At 34.0% G+C, this 18960-nt stretch overlaps 1 protein-coding gene across 1 annotated transcript; it reads left to right on the forward strand.

Moving 5' to 3' along the window:
• The first annotated feature begins 5167 nt into the window (after positions 1-5167).
• On the forward strand, positions 5168-18886 carry LOC144841400 (adenylate cyclase type 8-like). Its single transcript, XM_078697725.1, has 11 exons — positions 5168-5191; positions 6199-6338; positions 6753-6864; positions 8821-8948; positions 11082-11240; positions 11407-11536; positions 12358-12600; positions 13857-14057; positions 16258-16355; positions 16854-17055; positions 18722-18886. The coding sequence occupies exons 1-11, from the start codon at positions 5168-5170 to the stop codon at positions 18884-18886; spliced, it is 1602 nt and encodes a 533-aa protein (XP_078553851.1).
• The last annotated feature ends 74 nt before the right edge of the window (positions 18887-18960 follow it).

Consider the following 18960-nt stretch of genomic DNA (forward strand, 5'->3'; position numbering starts at 1 on the left):
TTTTTGTACAGTCATCTGCGCGCGTTTGTAATTCTCTTGTCTTTAACTTGCGTTTAAAGTGGTGGCACTGACAACATTCAATAGGCCTACTAAGTAGCAATAGATTGACCAATAGATTGACCAATAGATTGACCAATATCATTATGCATTTAGGCCTACTCATAGAAGTTCTTATTAATAAAACACATATCATTGTTGCAATGTATTTAGCTAAAATAGGTAAGTTGTAAGTGAATGCATATCCATATTTGGTTCTTTATTTGAAAGATTTCCGTGTTCATTATGTCTTATACGTAAGTTTGGTTCCCACTAGGACGCAACGCAAAGACGTAAGCGCAACGTAAGCGAGTTGACCAATCACAAGCGAAGATTCGGATAATCCATCGCTTGTGATTGGTTAAATTGCTTACGTCGCGTTTACGTCGTTGCGTTACGTCCTAGTGGGAATCAAGCTTAAACATAGAATAGTGATGCTATACATAGACTATACAATATATAAATTAACGTATTATCTAAAAGGTTTACCTTTTACGTAATTGGATGTTGATGATCTACACGTGTGGCTGATCAAGTCTTTGTTTAGATGAGCTATTGTTTGGCAGAAATATCTCGAGTAATCAATTTGTATTGTTCAGATAGCTCTACAATTCTGAATCTCGTTATAGGCAATTAAACACATTGAATAATATACGTCTATAATTATATAAATCCAAAGGCAAATTACTGAAAAAAATGACAATGCTGTGGGTATCAGTGGCTGGATCTCAATGGAGATACAAATAAAAAAGCGAAAAGCTAAATCAAAACGATAAAGTAAACAGCCAGAAAAGTTAGCAGAGCTTTCGGGCAACACTAGCCCTTCATCAGTGCAAGTGAGGGAATTTGGATAAAGTCATAGCATATGAGTTGGCAAGTGCTGCCTGGGTGGACAGGAATAAAAGAAATATAACAATAGAAACAGCGTGTCTATAATTATAAATCTACATACCCTCTATATATGAGAGCAATAAGTCCATAGACGAACGTGTTTACCTAGATACTTTATACAACTATGAAAAAAAATTACTTACTGTGTTAAGCTCTATCTGCACTATCAAAATAGTTTGACAAAAAAAGTGTAATGTGCCCAATTATGGTAGTGATATGCCCAAATATGGTAGTGATATGCCTAAATATGGTAGTGATATGACATCATCATGTCCATATATGAGCACATTTTTTTGTTACATAAAGTTTGATAGTGTAGACAGAGCTTTACATTTAATTATAGTCAATATAAACTTTCTGAAGTATAACCCGTAAAGATCAAATTAGCCAAATTGGTAAAGTTGCACCAACAAGATACAAACTCGGATACAATTAGACCACCGAGTCTCATTTTAGTAATGTGTTATATTTCGGAATACTTACGTCCGTACGTGCCTGCCTACTAAAATGATTTCACTTTGACATGATGATTCTTTTTTATAAAACACATTATATAATTATGTAACATTTTTTGTTTTGTCTGTATTGAACATTTAACTCCGACAACGAAAATGTAAAATGTATTACGGATCAAAAATAAAATAGATTTACTGCAGTAACTGCAGTAAAAAAAGTTGACATGGTTCGACCCTTAAGCTCTGTCTACACTATTAAACTTTATGTGACAAAAATGTGCTATGCCCATATATGGACATGATGATGTCATATCACTACAATATGGGCACATCACGCTTTTTGTCAAACTAGTTTGTAGACAGAGTTTTAAAGAGCACAATCTGAAAGCATCGAAAGATCAATTCGATCGATTTCAAACCAATTAGCATGTGCGTCTTAGAAAGGAAATGTCAAACAATAAAAAATAAAATTTACAGAGCTCAAAAGCTTAAAATAAAAATCGGCGTTATATTTACCCATTGTTATTCGTTTGTGTCGTTAGTACAGCGTTTGAAATCTCTGAATAATTAGGACATTACAACTTACAACAGCTAACCTGTAAAGCTCTGTCTACACTGTCGAACTTTGTGTAACAGATGTGATGTGCCCATATATGTGTCACTACCATATTTAGGTATATCACGATCATATTTGGATACATCACACTAGCTTTAGGGAATCAGAATTATTAATATCAACGGTTTATTGTAAGTAACTGAGGAATTTGTTGAACTAGAATTTTATGCAAAATGGAGATTGTGTTTGTTGCGAATTAAGGCTGTCTACGGATATTTTACTCAGGTCAAATCAGGTCAAACTTCTAATTATCTAACTATTTTAAAACTGTTAAATTACAATAATGAAATGTTCTTTTTAGGGAAGTTTATTTTCTTAAAAATATGTTTTTTTCGTGCAAGATTGCTTTATTTAATTTATGTAACAATAATCCTCATTCAAATCAACACAACATGTCCTACATCTTGTTAAATCAAGAAGCTATCAACTCACAATATTCGTATTTACATTCATCATAATGTCTATCAGATGACGTTTTAATGTTATGGATATCGTATTTATGAGTATTAGCTCTTTATGTAGAGTGTATATTACTTAAAAAGTATTATGTTCCACGTGGTTACTACATTAAGTATCATGTCACAGACACAGTGTTCGAAATCCTCTTCCCAATGTAATTTAATCTCGGCTGTAAGTATCATCTATTAAATTAGATATCCCGTGTAATGACAAAATTCATTACAACCCGCCTCTTTTTTTAAAACGTAAACAGAAAAATATACATTGCTCTTCTCAGTGGTTGGTTCTAAAAGCACCCAGTGATACTCTGCACACACAGACGAAGTTGACGAGAGCAGCTAGGCCTATCATCAACGTGTCCGCGCGCATTAATGTTTTCATCTGTCGCGTACAAAATGTGTATAAGCCACTAACACGGCAGTTAGTTAAAACAGGGACGTATAGGCCTAAGCCTACCATCCGCCTGAATTACAAATTGATTGTCTGGTATCTTAATTATTCCGAGGCAGTGGTGCAATTTTATTTTGTGATGAAAGTAGAGACGAACCTCGGATAATAGTCTGGGTTCCAGACGGAGCTTTGACTTAATATTAGTTAAAAGATAAATATTTGGGCACATATGGCGTTTCATACGTGTACTACTTGAGCTTGTATTTCAGACAAACATCGAAAAGCCTCGAAATAACTACAGACTTGGGGCAAGTCTAGTCGGATACGATAAAATACCCATACCATCAAAGATATTAAAATAATAATACTCGATTGCTTTTGAGGGAAAGTTCTCAAAACTTTGGTTCTCGTAAATGTAACTGCATAATTCTTACACATTGTGTTTGATTTACTTTGCTTACAGTGGGCGATATAATAAGTCAGTGTTGTGTAAACACATTCTATGCCATAATGTGTTTGTTCAAACTATTACTTTTCCGTGCATTGTATTGCATCCGCTATTAACATAATTACTTTATTTTTATTTATTTGTTGACCCATTCACCTTTGGATCGGTGGCACTCACAACATGCGGTGCAGCGGTCCAAAAACAAAACATAACAATTTGAAGAAAGAAAAAAAAAGAAGGAAAACATAATGAGAGAAAAAAAGAAAAAAAAATTAAAGAAAATTAAACTATATACAAGCAACAATACAACCATTACTATATTAGGCTTAACCATTATTACATTAGACATTTTACAATAGACTACCGACGTAGGCCTATTTATACGATAATGATAAAAACTTGATAATAATAATGCCCTGTCTATCTACACTATCAAACTAGTTTGACAACAAAATGTGATGTGCTATATGTACATGATGATGTCATATCACTACCATATTTAGGCATATCACACTACCATATTTGGCCACATTTTCTGTCAAAATAGTTTGATAGTGTAGACAGAGCTTAAAAACGTTATCAAACCTGTTCTTCTGAAAGTTGTGTTGTTTTAGGCGTCTCACTGACATTTTAAATAAAAACACTCCTTTATCTGTTAAGATACATTATGATTTCAAATTTTAAATGTGTCTTCTCTGAATATGTACTCCATTCATCAGTGAATTATTATCTAATTTCAAGTGAGCAGACCGCCGACGATCATGTTCTTCCAATTCATCTTATCAATAGTGTGCCGCGGCACACATAAAAATGAACCTTTAAATTAGTAATTTCTTGGTGTATTATGATATATACAATAATTTGTAAATGCTTAGAAAGAAAATGTTTTACGAAGTAGATAAGGTTTTGAGTTTGATAGGATTTAGTTGCTAGTGGAATATGATATGATAAAGATGTATAAAATACACTTTTGAATAGGATTTTGGCAAACAATTACAAAAATAATGATTTTACTTATTAAAAAAAACAAAATAAACTGTTAGATTTAACCAAAAACCCTTAAGCTCCGTCTACACTATCAAATTAATTTGACAAAAAAATGTGTGGTGTTCCCAAATAGGGTAGTGATATGCCTAAATCTTTCATTTATTTAATTGTTCACACTTCAAATAGTACAAATTCATTCATATATATATATATATTTCTATGTTGTGTAATTATTATCTTATGTTTATTGCCGAAATGAATAAAATAAAATTTTAAAAAATAAAATAAAATTTAGTAAGCATGTATCAAAGAAATAATAAATATTGTTTTGTGATTATTATCTTATGTTTATTGCCGAAATGAATAAAATAAAATTTTAAAAAATAAAATAAAATTTAGTAAGCATGTATCAAAGAAATAATAAATGATAATCAAATTAATTTAAAATAAAATACTTGTACTTGTATGGTAGTGATATGACATCATTATGTCCATATATGGGAACATCACATAAAGTCACATAAAGTTTGATAGTGCTTTTATTCCTGTTTTTTTTGGCAAAATTGTTTGTTATTTTTAGTTTCAAAGTTAGTTTCATGGTATCCACAAGCGCATTGAGCACTTTGTGGATATGTGCGCTTTATAAATCTTAGCTTATAGAGTGTAGACAGAGTTTTACATTACCAAGAAATACATTTACGCGCGCGTCTAAATGTTGTTTATAGATTGCGCAATGATAACAAGGTCTTCTTTTTTCAGTTAATGTCTAGTTTGCTTGTGCTGATTTCTACAAACATCTCCGGTTTTTACACATGTTACTTGTCTGACAGAATACACCGCCAGTCATTCTTAGAAACACACAAATGTGTCCAAACGCGCATCCAGATGCTAAAAGAAAACCAGAAACAGGTTAGTAGTCATCAAGATATAGTTTTTAAAACACATGAAATCTGAAGATTTAACTATTATCAATTTATAATGGCAATTGAATGAAATATGGTAATCCCTATTCTCAGACAGTTATCTTTTAATTGAAGAATATATTAGATTTCGTGATCAAATTTTCATAGCTAATCTAAATTTTATGACAGCCAGTCGATCTTGAAAATACCATGTAGAAATCTCGATAATGCATTTCTCGGTGTGTTTACAGAAAAGTGGAAAGTGAATTCATGTAATACACTGAATGTCTTGCCGCCTAAAAGGTTATTTTGACTTCAATCTGCCCTAAAATTGCGTCATTTTCAAAGAATAGTTTAATTTAACTAATGCATCAGTATCTTGTTTGTCACGCGACCTTTTCCCAGTTGGTCCATTTTCTTGAAATACACAATTTAGTAGTTTTTTTCTTCATATAGTGTGAAGCTCTGTCTACACTATCAAATTTATGTGACAACAAATGTGATGTGCCCATATATGGACATAATGATGTCATATCACTACCATATTTGGGCACATCACACTTTTTTTGTTAAAATATAGTATTGATAGTGGAGACAGCTGAGCTTTACTTCGTAACATACATGCATACATAATTATTTCATTCTGAAACGTCGTGTGAACTAGTAAACCTTCTTACCAACAATGTTCCAATAAATATACCTACTGAAATGACGATTTATTACTGAAGAAAGCTACATTCCCAATTGTTGGGTAGACTCATGTACTCTAAACAAAAGGAATCCCCTTTTCTCGAAGTGTGGTTCTCAACAGAGATGCAACGCCACTTCGTATCAGATTGCAAGTGAGTTGACCAATGATAAGCGACAATTCGGATAATCTATCACTTTTCATTGGTCAGACATACGCTATGATGAAAATAATCAAATTTTAGAAAATTGTTTTAAAGTAAATAATAAAGCTTTTAAATTATTATTAAATTAACAAATATTTATTAATTAATTTCTTTATTATAGGAACGTTTATTACTATCCGTGTTACCATCTTTCGTAGCCAAGGAAATGATGCAGTATCTATCTTACGAAATTGAATGCAATCCCATTCAACAGCCAACCCGCTTTCATAAGATTTACATTCATAGATACGAGAACGTTAGGTGAGGTTGTTAACTCATTTATCCAAATTAGGATAGTATTTGATAGAGCAATAGTCATACATATCGGCTAAATGGGCTAATGCACTGAATGGAAATGCACTTATAGATAAAAAACAAATATGTTTACATAATCCACTTTCTTGCGAGATTTTAGTCAGGATTCAAGATCTAATTTATTTTTGGACAATGATTCCTGCTATTTGTCATAAATCATGTCATAGGTCACGTCATTACAATGTCATAGATCATGTTTAATGTTTGGTTTGGAAATAATGATTTTGTAATTGGTAAATCTCAATGCAAATGGGAAATAAATAGCTCAATATTATGATTGAATTGATAAAATATGATATGAAACCAATTTAAAATATCAATTGTGGAAATCATAAGTACAATTATTTTTTTTAATAATAGCTTATTGTTTGCTGACGTGAAAGGCTTTACGCAAATGGCGGCAAATATGACAGCAAAAGAACTTGTAAAAACATTAAACGAACTCTTTGGAAGATTCGATAGAATTGCACAGGTAAGATTATTGTTCGATTTTTTAAGTTAAGCATGGTTCTCACTACCGATGCAATGTAACGCAACGCAACTACATATTGACGAAAAGTGCTGTATTGCGTAATCACAAGTGGGAAACTTGTTTAATTTCACGCAGGCGAGAGCAAACCAATGATAATTATTATATAGCCGTCTTATTACATCTCTCTTGAGCAAACACAATTATTGGAAAGGCATTTTCTTACGTTGCGTAGATAGCGTTACGTTTCGTCGCTAGTGGGAACCAAGCTTTTTAGTCTCAGTGATGTTTTTATTCAGTTGTCTTTCTAAATTCTAACTTAAATGGTGCCGTGATAAATCTAGGATGACACACGATATTATGTTTACTTAAACATGTAGACGATTTAACCAGTTCTAAGAAGTCATAACATTTCTAATAATACGAAAGAATAAATGTAAAAAAGAACACAAACACACACACACAAAATATGTATTTTCTCAATTGGTAAGAGATCTTTCTCCTGAGTGTAATTTAGTAATATAAATTAGTTGGTTTGTTGAGTCTAAAATAAAGATTCATCTCATATAAAGGTTAACACAAATCTATATAACTGTTTATCATCACTTTAATGTTTTATCCAACAAATACAAATATTACTTACAACATTTTGTGCGTCAGCCTTCTGTCAATTGATATTATTAAACGAGACACAACACGACTTAGAAATACCGAGATAGGAAAGTTATAATATATTTTAACCACGAGCAATATCACTATCGATATTTACCTCGTGTTAATCTTATCATTTTACATAATAGCGAATGGAAGTTCTATTGAAATAGATTTTCTTGATACTACGGATTAGATTGTGGTTTTAATGGAAAATAAACAGACTGAAGTATGCCATGTCTCTTATGATAAATCATGTCATATTGACTTATTACTATTTTTATATTACTATATTAGTTCAATCAAGACAAATGCTCGGGAGAGAATAACTTTGTAGTAAAATAAATATACACCGAAGACATATGTTAAGTGAAGATAATTGAAATTATATTTTAGTGATAAAAAGTGATTCGACAAGAGTGTCCAACCCCTAATTAATCGGTCTCTTCTTAAATGAGAGAAAACGTTTTCAAATGATTTCATTGTCATCACCTTAAAGCTATGTCTACACTACCAAACTAGTTCGACAAAAAAAGTGTGATGTGACCAAATATGATGATGATATGCCTAAATGTGGTAGTGATATGACATCATTTTTTCATTTCATTTTTCATTTCATTCATTTTATTCATAAAAAAAAAACTATGAAACATGTCAAAGACAAAATGCATAAAAGATGAAAAGGATCAACAACAAAAAGCTAAAAGCTTGTACAAGGTTGAAGACCTAAAAAAACTAAACAGTTAAAACTATAAAAGGATATATACAATATAATAATATATAAATATAAAATAATGATCATCATGTCCACATATGGACATTTTTTGTCACATAAAGTTTGATAGTGTAGACAGAGCTTAACAATTTATTTATTTTGCAGGTGATGCCGAGACAAACATTTTGACGCGCGCGCGCGTACACAAAATGAGGACCACCAAGGCAATCTAATCTAGATTACCTTGGTACCACCGCCATCATCAAATTAACATCGTCCTAATAATATAGCCCACGTCAATTCGTGTTTTCTGTGAACTCTTATAGAAAGATTATTATTCTTATTAATTTTATTTTAATTCGCAATCAGCAGCGGGGAGCCCGCCATTTACAGACTGAAATACATAAAAAAAACAAGACAGAATACCATCGACAAGGTCCACAAGAACCAATTATCTTAATTTTAGAGAATGTAGAGCCATTACAGAATTGAAAATAAACATTTTTTCATTCAAAAACACAGAGTAAAATGTAAAATCAATGATAAATGTGTAACATTTTGTAATTTATATTAAAATTCTTGTTATACTTTAGGTAAACTCCTGCTTAAGAATCAAGATTCTTGGAGACTGTTACTACTGCGTATCTGGATTACCAAACGCTGACACTAGGCATGCGCAGAACGCAGTCGAAATGGGTCTTTCGATGATTAAAGCTATCAAGTAAGTTTATATCAATTATGTTGATATTTATTAAAGATACAAATAATTATTAAATCATTTTGTGTTGAATATGTCATTTTAAAAAATAGTTATGCACTTTGACCAAAAATTAGATCGAAAAAATGTATTTTACCTGAAAAACTGTAATTTAAAGCAAAAAATAGTTAAATTTAACCATTTATTTTGTCATTTCATAAGTGAAAACCTTTTTTTTTTGTTTTTTTTTCTACGGAAATGATTAAATTGATTAATAACTACAAAATAACCTATTTAAAGTCTGATTTAATTAATATTCATTTTTCATGTTTTTGTGGGCAATACATCTTTAATGCATGAATATGCTATTGAATAGTTTGTTTAAATGTATTTATATTGATTGGCGTTATTATTTCTAAGGCATTATTCGATAATAATATTAATAATAATTAAATTGTATTCTCTATAGAATCATGTGAAATGTCAGAAATGATTACGATACATGACTAATTACCGTAAATGTCAATATAATATAATATAATATCAGCAGCGAATGAAATAAATTACTTTAAAATCGTACGTATTTCCAACAGCTATGTGACGGCTTTTATGGATTAGGAATAAAACTAAATCTCGATATTTTATGCTAAGATATTAGTCATATATTAGCAATTTGTGCAGCGTTGGCGTGTCATGCATTTAATATTGTCAAAATGATATGATCAACATACATTTCACTTTAATTAATGTATACAATCCGAGACAGTTTAAAGTAAAGCAATGTGTTATGAATATTGCTCCGAAGCCTTTATAGTATAACGATTCCTTTAATAATGTGAAAGGCCTATTGATAACGACTGTCATCTTCATTTTGATGACGACGAAATCTTGTAGAATGTACCAATAGTTAGCGTATAGGGTCGCGTCTGTATAAGTACTGTTTCACACGTTAAGCCGATTTTCCACTAGGCGAATTTGTTCGCGTGAATCGAAAGCGCCAGTTTGTACGCATGCGCATTCATGTTTACTTCATGTTTTCTTCTTCTTTTTCTTCATGTGTTTTAGCTGACGTCTTCGATTCGCGCGAAAAAAATCGCCTCGTGGAAAATCGACTTTAAGCTGATTTTCCACTAAGCGAATTTGTTCGCGCGAATCGAGAGCGTCATCTTATACGCATTCGTATAGAGGGATTTGGAAGATGGAACATGAATACGCATGCGTATGAGCTGGCGCTTTTGATTCGCGCGAAAAAATTCGCCTCGTGGAAAATCGTCTTTAAGCCATTACGATGGTCGCCTATCTACTGTATGTAAATACAATGTATAAGTACCTGTCGGAGTTAACTAGCCATCTGAACTGTCTCTCGTGTATAATGCATAATTTATGACAATAAATTGAGTTGTTATGCATTCTGGAAAAACACAAAGGGGCAATAAGGTTTTCCAACAAGAACTCATCAATAAGAAAATACACGCGCGCTCTTTAACAGTACTATGTTTGTCCTTGGTCAATGACGTTATGAGATGTTCTCGCTGCAGAAAATGTTGATTGTTCTTGGACCAAATTATTTTTGTAAATAACATAGCAGGTATCTTTAAGTACCGGTGAAACGCAACAGTGTGAACTGTTCGAGCTATCGACTTGGGATTTATACTGTAATCACGGTGGAAAATTCTTTCTTCGTCCAGCTTTCAAATCGAGTAGAAAGCCATTTTACGTTATTCGGAATGTATCTTCGAAATGCAAAAATGCAAGAATTTAACCTATTTCTTTAATTTCTTTAATCACGTTTAAACTTCCATAATTCAATAGGACGTTTTGCATCCGGGAGATTCAGCTTGTGGACAGATTTTGAATATCAACCAGACGGATTTTATAATCGTCATGTGACATCGTGATGATGATGATGATGATAAAATAAGTAACAATATATGTAATCCAACATGACGAAATGTATAAAGCTATGTCTACGCTATCAAACTTTATGGAAAAAAAATGTGATGTGCCCATGTATGGACATGATGATGTCATATCACTACCATGTTTGGGCATATCACTACCAAATTTGGGTACATCATACTAGATAGTGTAGACAGAGATTTATGCTGTCTACATTATTGCACAAACATTCTTAGTCGTGATCAATTTTTTATTTAGAATTGTAAATAAGAAAACGGAGGTAAACTTGGACATGCGCATTGGGATCCACTCGGGTGCAGTGTTATGTGGCGTGATGGGTCTCCGTAAATGGCAGTTTGACGTATGGAGTGATGACGTCACTCTTGCTAACCACATGGAATCTGGTGGAGTACCAGGGTAAGTATCTATAGGCCCGTTCACGTTTAGTTATTTACCCGGGTAAATTGAACTTACTCGGGTAGATAATAAGCCTTAGTGAGCCATTTATCTTCGGCTCAACTTCAAAGAAAATGAAATAAATTATTAGAGCATGACATTACCCCTGAATTCTGTTGTACTAAAGGCGTGTGCACATATCGGAAACGACGCTAGGGTACCTTGCTGGTAGCTATGAAGTGGAAGAGGGCGATGGGTCCAGCCGAGATACTTACCTGCGTTCGAAAGAAGTCAAGACGTACCTAATTAAACAACAGGTAGTTCAGTTTTACTAGACTTGACCAAGTCTTTAGTTATTTTGAGGCTTTTTGATGTTTGTAGTATACGTATGGAACGCCATATGTGCAAAAAATATTTATCTTTTTACTAATATTAAGTTAAAACTCCGTCTGGAACCCAGACTACAGTTTTACTTGCCTAGCAATAATATCATAGAAGCATACGAACGAAATTGTTCCTTTTTAAAATAAAATATTATTATGTAGGCAAAAAATATTTTTATTATAATGTCTGAAGTGGAGACCAAGGAAACCTCTCCTTCAAACGTACTTGTAGTGTTTCTGAGTAGAGCTCATTATGACAAAATGTCTTTCCCCAGTTGTGGCACACTTGTGCTTGCCCAAATGAGGCGATGCATTAGTTTTGAAAATCATCTAAGCTTCTTTTCTCTAGAATCTTACGATGACCGTTCCATAACATAAAATAACTGGTTGATAAATAGATAAAGCCTCACTTTTTTACTCTCTAACTATCTTGATTCTTGAAAAGATTGATATGAATGCCATACCCGGTTTTCAGAATGTATTAAAATAGTATTTTAAAAAGCTAGGTATAATTCAAAAGAAAATTGATTATTTCGCAACAACAGCTTATCCAGCTGTCATTTGGGAACTGAATGCTTGTCACTTTGACACTTTGAATTCTAATTGTTTTTGTTAGTTTTTTTTATTTATCTGTTTTTGTATATCTCAGAGCAAGCATTTCTATGTATATTTTATATGCAACTGACAATAAATGGAAATAAAATATTTTCCATTGATGAATGAATGAATGAAACAATAAATGTTTGCGAATTTAGGACGGCGGCACTGTATGCGATACAGACGTTGTAAATGAGCTAGACGACGACGTTTCGGCAACAGACAACGGCGTGGCATCAAACAACAACGGTCACACGGTACACAATTTTGTCCGCAATGAAGATAGTATGCTACCCGTCCCAGCCCTTGAGTTGACGCGGAAGGATTCAATTGGAACTGTGTCAATGACGTCGTGGAGTGCTGAGCTTCCGTTCACACACCTTGGTCCTAATAAACAAAAGGTATATCCCACTAAACCGTGGTTCCCACTGACGTACGCGCAACGCAAGCGAGTTGACCAATGACAATCCACTTTTCGAATGATCCATCGCTTGTAATTACGTTGCCATACGTCTTTGCGTTGCGTCGCTAGTGGGAACCAAGCTTAAGATGCATGCAACGCAATGCACGTAAGCGTAATAGATCCATCGCGCGCGTCGTGAATGGTCAAAGTACTTAAGCTTGGTTCACACTAGGACGCAACGCAAGGACGTAAGCGCAACGCAAGCGAGTTGACCAATGTCAAGCGACAGTTCGAATAATCCGTCGCTTGTAAATGGTTAGCTTGCTTACGTCGCGCTTAAGTTGTTGCGTTACGTCCTAGTGGGAAACAAGCATTAAAGCAATTGGAGGACGCAACGCAAAGTCGTAAGGCGCAAAGTCGTAAGGCGCAAAGTCGTAAGGCGCAAAGTCGTAAGGCGCAAAGTCGTAAGGCCTCCAATTGCTTTAATGCTTGTTTCCCACTAGAGACGCAACACAACGACGTAACCCAACGTAATGGATTTGACCAATCACAAGCGATGAATTTATTCGACTGTTGCTTGTCATTGGTCAACTCATTTGCGTTGCGTCTGCGTCGTTGCGTTGCGTCCCAATGGTAACCAAGCTTTAGAATACGTCATACTTTATACATCTTAACACGAGATACACTCTTTGTACTTTATAGGCATAAAGTACAGTGTTAACTATTCCTCTATTTTAAAAATTTCTGAAGCGTGGTTCCCACTAGAATGCAACGCAGCGACGTATTGACGCAAGGTTCTGTATTGCGTAATCACAAGTGGGAACCGACGACGCAACAGTGCTGCAAAGTCGCAGGTTTGATTTCATGCAGCCAGGCGGGGGCAACCACAATTATCGGAAGGGCATTTTCTTACGTTGCGTAGGTTGCGTTACGTTGCGTCGCTAGTGGGAACCAAGCTGTACTCAGCAGACTGCTTTACGTATAATAAATCTATGTCATCTATGTAAAATAATCAAAATGTTTAAAGCACTTTGTAATTAAAGAATTCAAATCAGCATCCTGTTAGCCGTCCCGGATATATTAAAGAAGCTCGGTTTAATTATCATAATGGAATAATGGAAACATTAACAAATAAATAGATCAATATACATGTACATAAAGACTGCATCCACTTTCAATTAAAAAAACATAAATTTGTGAGTTATACTACATGATTTTACATGATATTAATGTTACGATTTTTTTCCTGATTAGAAATATTCTATATGCAGTGCACTCAATCAGATGCATACGGGTTTACTGGGTTTGAGCGGTCAGAGGTCAAGACGTGAATCAGATATTGAAGTAAATCGTATAATTGCTCAAGGAATGACTCTGAAGTCGTCTGTGTCACTCACGAAACAACACGTCAATCGAGTCACACTCTGTTTTAACGATAGAAGTCACGAAAGAAAGGTATAATACATTTTACTTTGTAGAGAGTAAAGATAACAAGAAATATTTCCTAATGTAAATACGCCGCTCAAATTTTTGACGTAACACTTTTTGTTATTGTTCTTCCTTCATTCAATGATGATTTTTATTGATATTTTATTCAATAATTTAGGACGTAATGATTTATTATCAATTATTTTTGTTTAACAATCAGTAGTAAACATTTTGTGTAACGTAAATAAAGTCTGAATTGAAACAGACTATACTGTCTGTATTCATCTCATAGACTCTTCTCCCAGACATGCTTTGAGGTTTGCGCATGCCCAGTCCTAGTTTCCAAATACCAATTTTTCAGCCGTAGTAAACATGAGCTTCCGCGTGATACAGTTTTCTAATGCCTCTTGAATATAACTGCCTAAAAGTTACTGTTCATCATTGTACGACTTTCAGGACGTGAAAAGTGATAAGCGATGGATTATCCAAACTGTCGATTGTCATTGGTCAATTGCATGCGTTGCGCTTACGTCCATGCGTTGCGCTTTAATGGGAAGCAAGCCTTAACTATGAGCATGCTTTATTTCAAAGAATTCGACGTTTCAATAAAGCTTGGTTCCCACTAGCGACGCAACCTACGCAACGTAAGAAAGTGCCCTTCCAATAATTGTGTTTGCCCCCGCCTGCGTAAAATCAAACCTGCGATGTCTGCAGCTCTGTTGCGTCGGCGGTGATTACGCAATAGGCCTACAGAACTTTGCGTCAATACGTCCTAGTGGGAACCACGCTTAACTGCGCTCGACTCCATAACTCGTAGCAGAAACTATTGGAGATGGTTCCCACTAAAACGCAACGCAGCGACGTATCGACGCAAAGTGCTGTATTGCGTAATCACAAGTGGGAACGACGATACAACAGTACTGTAAACATTGCAGTTTGATTTCACGCAGGCGGGGGAAAATACAATTATTAGAAGGCCATTTGCTTACGTTGCGTAGATTGCGTTACGTGGGAACCAAGCTTTAGTTTGTACACATGGGAGAAATTATTTCGGCCATAGAGTTAAGTACTATCTGTACGGTGATGTACAGGCAGACTACTCAAATGTGTAAAATACGTAAACACTTATTAGGAAATGCAAATTGTACAGTTATATCCTAATATACACAATTAATGTGAAATAGATAGCCCGATAACCACACATATTTACATACCTTGCAGGAAAACAACCTAATGAGCAGATTACTACTTAAAGCGTGGTTCCCACTAGCGACGCAACGTAACGTAACCTACGCAACGTACGAAAATGCCCTTCCAATAATTGTGTTTGCCCCCGCCTACGTGAAATCAAACCTGCGATTTTTGCAGCACTGTTGCGTCGTCGGTTCCCACTTGTGATTACGCAATACATCACTTTGCGTCAATACGTCGCTGCGTTGCATTCTAGTGGGAACTACGCTTTAGACTGAAAACAGGAGCCAACGCAATTTCAAAGAATTCATCAGTTTTTCTTCTTTATATTCGATATTTATAGAATATCAAATTACAAAATATTTCCAGTCGATTTGGCTCGATACATTGAGTAATGTCCCTTGTTAAAAAAACAGCGTGAAAGGGGATCAAACGACTGTCATTACTTAAGGCTTATAAAATTATTGCATAAAAGTAATTGCATAATTATGATTTTCTTACGGCTTGCAATCATTTTAAAAATAGCCTAAACATTAAGTTAAAACTACTTTTATATTTTCTTCATAAATTACCGTGTAGTAAATGGTTATATGTATTTCGTATTATGCTTCCAGGTATTTATACATATAACCTATACGTACGTCGTATAATGTGAATATGAATAACAATATTTGCATTTTCTTGATGTGTACACTTGAACCGCTTGTGGCATTTTAGACATTATCACAGAATTACGTAATGGAGCATAAGTATAGGAATTTAGAATGAGCATCATTGACTTTCTTTTCTATTTCTTATACTAATATTCATGATGGAAAAAACTGACTATGAAAGAAGCACCATTCACACTAGAACAAGGATTGCTTATTTGCAAAGTATCTTAAAGCTCTGTCTACACTATTAAACTAGTTTGACAAAAAAAGTGTGATATGCCCAAATATGGGTAGTGGTATGACATCATCAAGTCCATATATGGGCACATTTTTTGTCACATAAAGTTTGATAGTGTAGACAAGGCTTTTACATTCTATTTCAGTTTTCTTCATTACGAGATGATGCATTTAAGTCAAACACACTGTGCGCATTTATCAACCAGATCTTCATCGTCTCCATCATGCTGACATCATATAAGTTGTAAGTCAGGTTATTATTCTCATTGAACCTTTCACATAATCCAGGGTAGCCATTGAACGTTTAACATATCCAGGGTAGGTCATTGAATCTTTATCCAGAGTAGTCATTGAACATTATCCAGGGTAGCTATCGTATCTTTATCCAGGGTAGTCATGGAACCTTTATCCAGGGTAGTCATTTAACCTTTATCCAGGGTAGCCATTGTATCTTTATCCAGGGTAGTCATTGTACCTTTATCCAGGGTAGTTATTGTACCTTTATCCAGGGTAGTCATTGAACTTTTATCCAGGGTAGTCATTGAACATTTTCCAGGGTAGCCATTGTATCTTTATCTAGAGTACTCATTGAACCTTTATCCAGAGTATAGTTATTGAACATTTATCCAGGGTGGTCATTTAAACTTTAACATTTTTAATGCAACAAAACAAATATTACTGTATACGCACTATTAATTTTTTTTTTTTAGTGAAGCTTAATTGTTTTTGTTTTTTTTTATAGAAATGTTGAGAACTGTTTAATTGGTTTCTTTTCAATAATGTTGTTTGGTTTTGGATTATTCATTACGTTGGCGGAGTCTTTTCCACGGTCACCTAGCTGGATTCGACGACTTTCCGGGTATATAGCTGAAAACAGGCATGTTCGAACACTTCTCGTCATCTACTACGTATCATTGGCTATTCTCACTACCAGTATTACTTTAGTACGTATAGATCACGATTATTGTCAATAAAATTAAATCTTCTCAACTAATCTTCATTAACACCGGTTACCGTTTTCATCATAAAGCCTTGTCTATACACTATATGGACATGATGATGTCATATTACTATCATATTTAAGCATATCACTACCATATTTGGGTACATTACATTTTTGGTCAAACTTGATTGATAGTGTAGACAGAGCTTTACAATCATTATTATTTTGTTATCAGAATAATCACCCGTTAAATAATAAAAAAAAATCATCAATATCATTCTAATTTTTTTTTCTCTATGTTGTTCATTAGTGCCACTTATTAGCCGATGATTGGAATAAACAAACCAATGATACTGTTACTCTATACTGGGACCATAAACGTCGTGCTATATACAATTAAGTGCGTAAAATATAGTTGAAAATATTCCAGTTGGAACGCGAAGCTTGTTTATACGAATCTTTAGCATATTAAGGCATGATTTACACAGAGTCGTTGTGAGGATAGCAATTGAAAGATGCATAATTATAATTACACGTAGCCATTAAATTACGGTAACCGGATGAGTAATATATCAACGTCCGGGATAACCACTTAAATCTAAGATTCTAGATGTTAAGTCTATTTTTATGGACAGGGCTTGAAATATTACAAACGTTGTCGTTGTGTCGAATGTTATTTATGGCCAAAACAATGTGTTCACTTCCTAAATTCCCCTCCTTTTCTCTATTTTACCAATACGTCACTGCTATTCTTTCATAGAGTGCATGTAGTATTTTGTCATCGTTCTATCAATCCGGCATTAACCCAAGTTAAAAGTTTATAATCTTCGTCTTAAATCGTCGTTTTCTCCCTAGCATCATGAATTGAGTAGGCCTAGGCCTATTAGTAGTGTTGTGTCACCGACTCAGTTCGTCCTGACGGCAGTCAGCAGCCGTCATTATCCGTATACCTAGCTTAAACTTCTGTCTACACTATCAAACTAGTTTGAAAAAAAGTGGTGTGCCCAAATATGGTAGTGATATGCCCAAATATGGTAGTAATATGACGTCATCGTGCCCATATTTGGGCACATCTTTGTCACATAACGTTTGATAGAGTAGACGGAGCTTAACAATCAAACCATCAGTTTTAAACCTTTTTTCATATCATTCCTCCTTAGGGAACACTTTATTTATAACGTACATGATAGAATTTCCATAATTATGCACAGTCGATTCACAGTGCTACGCCAGATTTGATTAACAGAAAAGTTGTTTGCTAGCATTAAACAAAAATTTTAATTCACACCCGGATGTTGGCAGTTTTTTTGCACAGTCTTACCTGAGTCTACAGAGAACTCATTGCATAATAATATTGTATTGTCTGAAATGTTATATTTCAGAATTGGTCCATGGTTTAAAATTATTAATTATTATTATTATGCACAGTCGATTCACAGTACTACGCCAGATTTGATTAACACTAAAACAGAAAGGTTGTTTACTACTAGCATTAAAGAAAAACTTTTCATTTACATCCGGATGTAGGCAGTTTTTTGTACAGTCTACAGAGAACTCATTTCATTGTATTGTCTGAAATTTCATATTTCAAAATTTGTCCATGGTTTTAAAATATATATATATTCATAAAGACCACTTTTTCTAAAAAGAATAACTTTTAAATTTAGAATGTGAACACATGTTACTTGGATCCATATGAAGGAACTGATTGGAACAACACTAGCTATTGGAACAACTCACGTGTTATTGATGAATTGAGGGACGTCCAAGAAAGTGAATCCAATAATTTTCAACACATTAAGGTAAGCACCGTGAATGGTACCATTTCATAGTATGGAGAATGATTTGAATAAAGAAGTATGATGATAAGATTATGATAATGCTAAATAATGATGATATATGAAGG

This window comes from Antedon bifida, chromosome 4 (genome assembly GCF_963402885.1).
Source record: "Antedon bifida chromosome 4, ecAntBifi1.1, whole genome shotgun sequence".
Lineage (NCBI taxonomy): Eukaryota > Metazoa > Echinodermata > Crinoidea > Comatulida > Antedonidae > Antedon > Antedon bifida.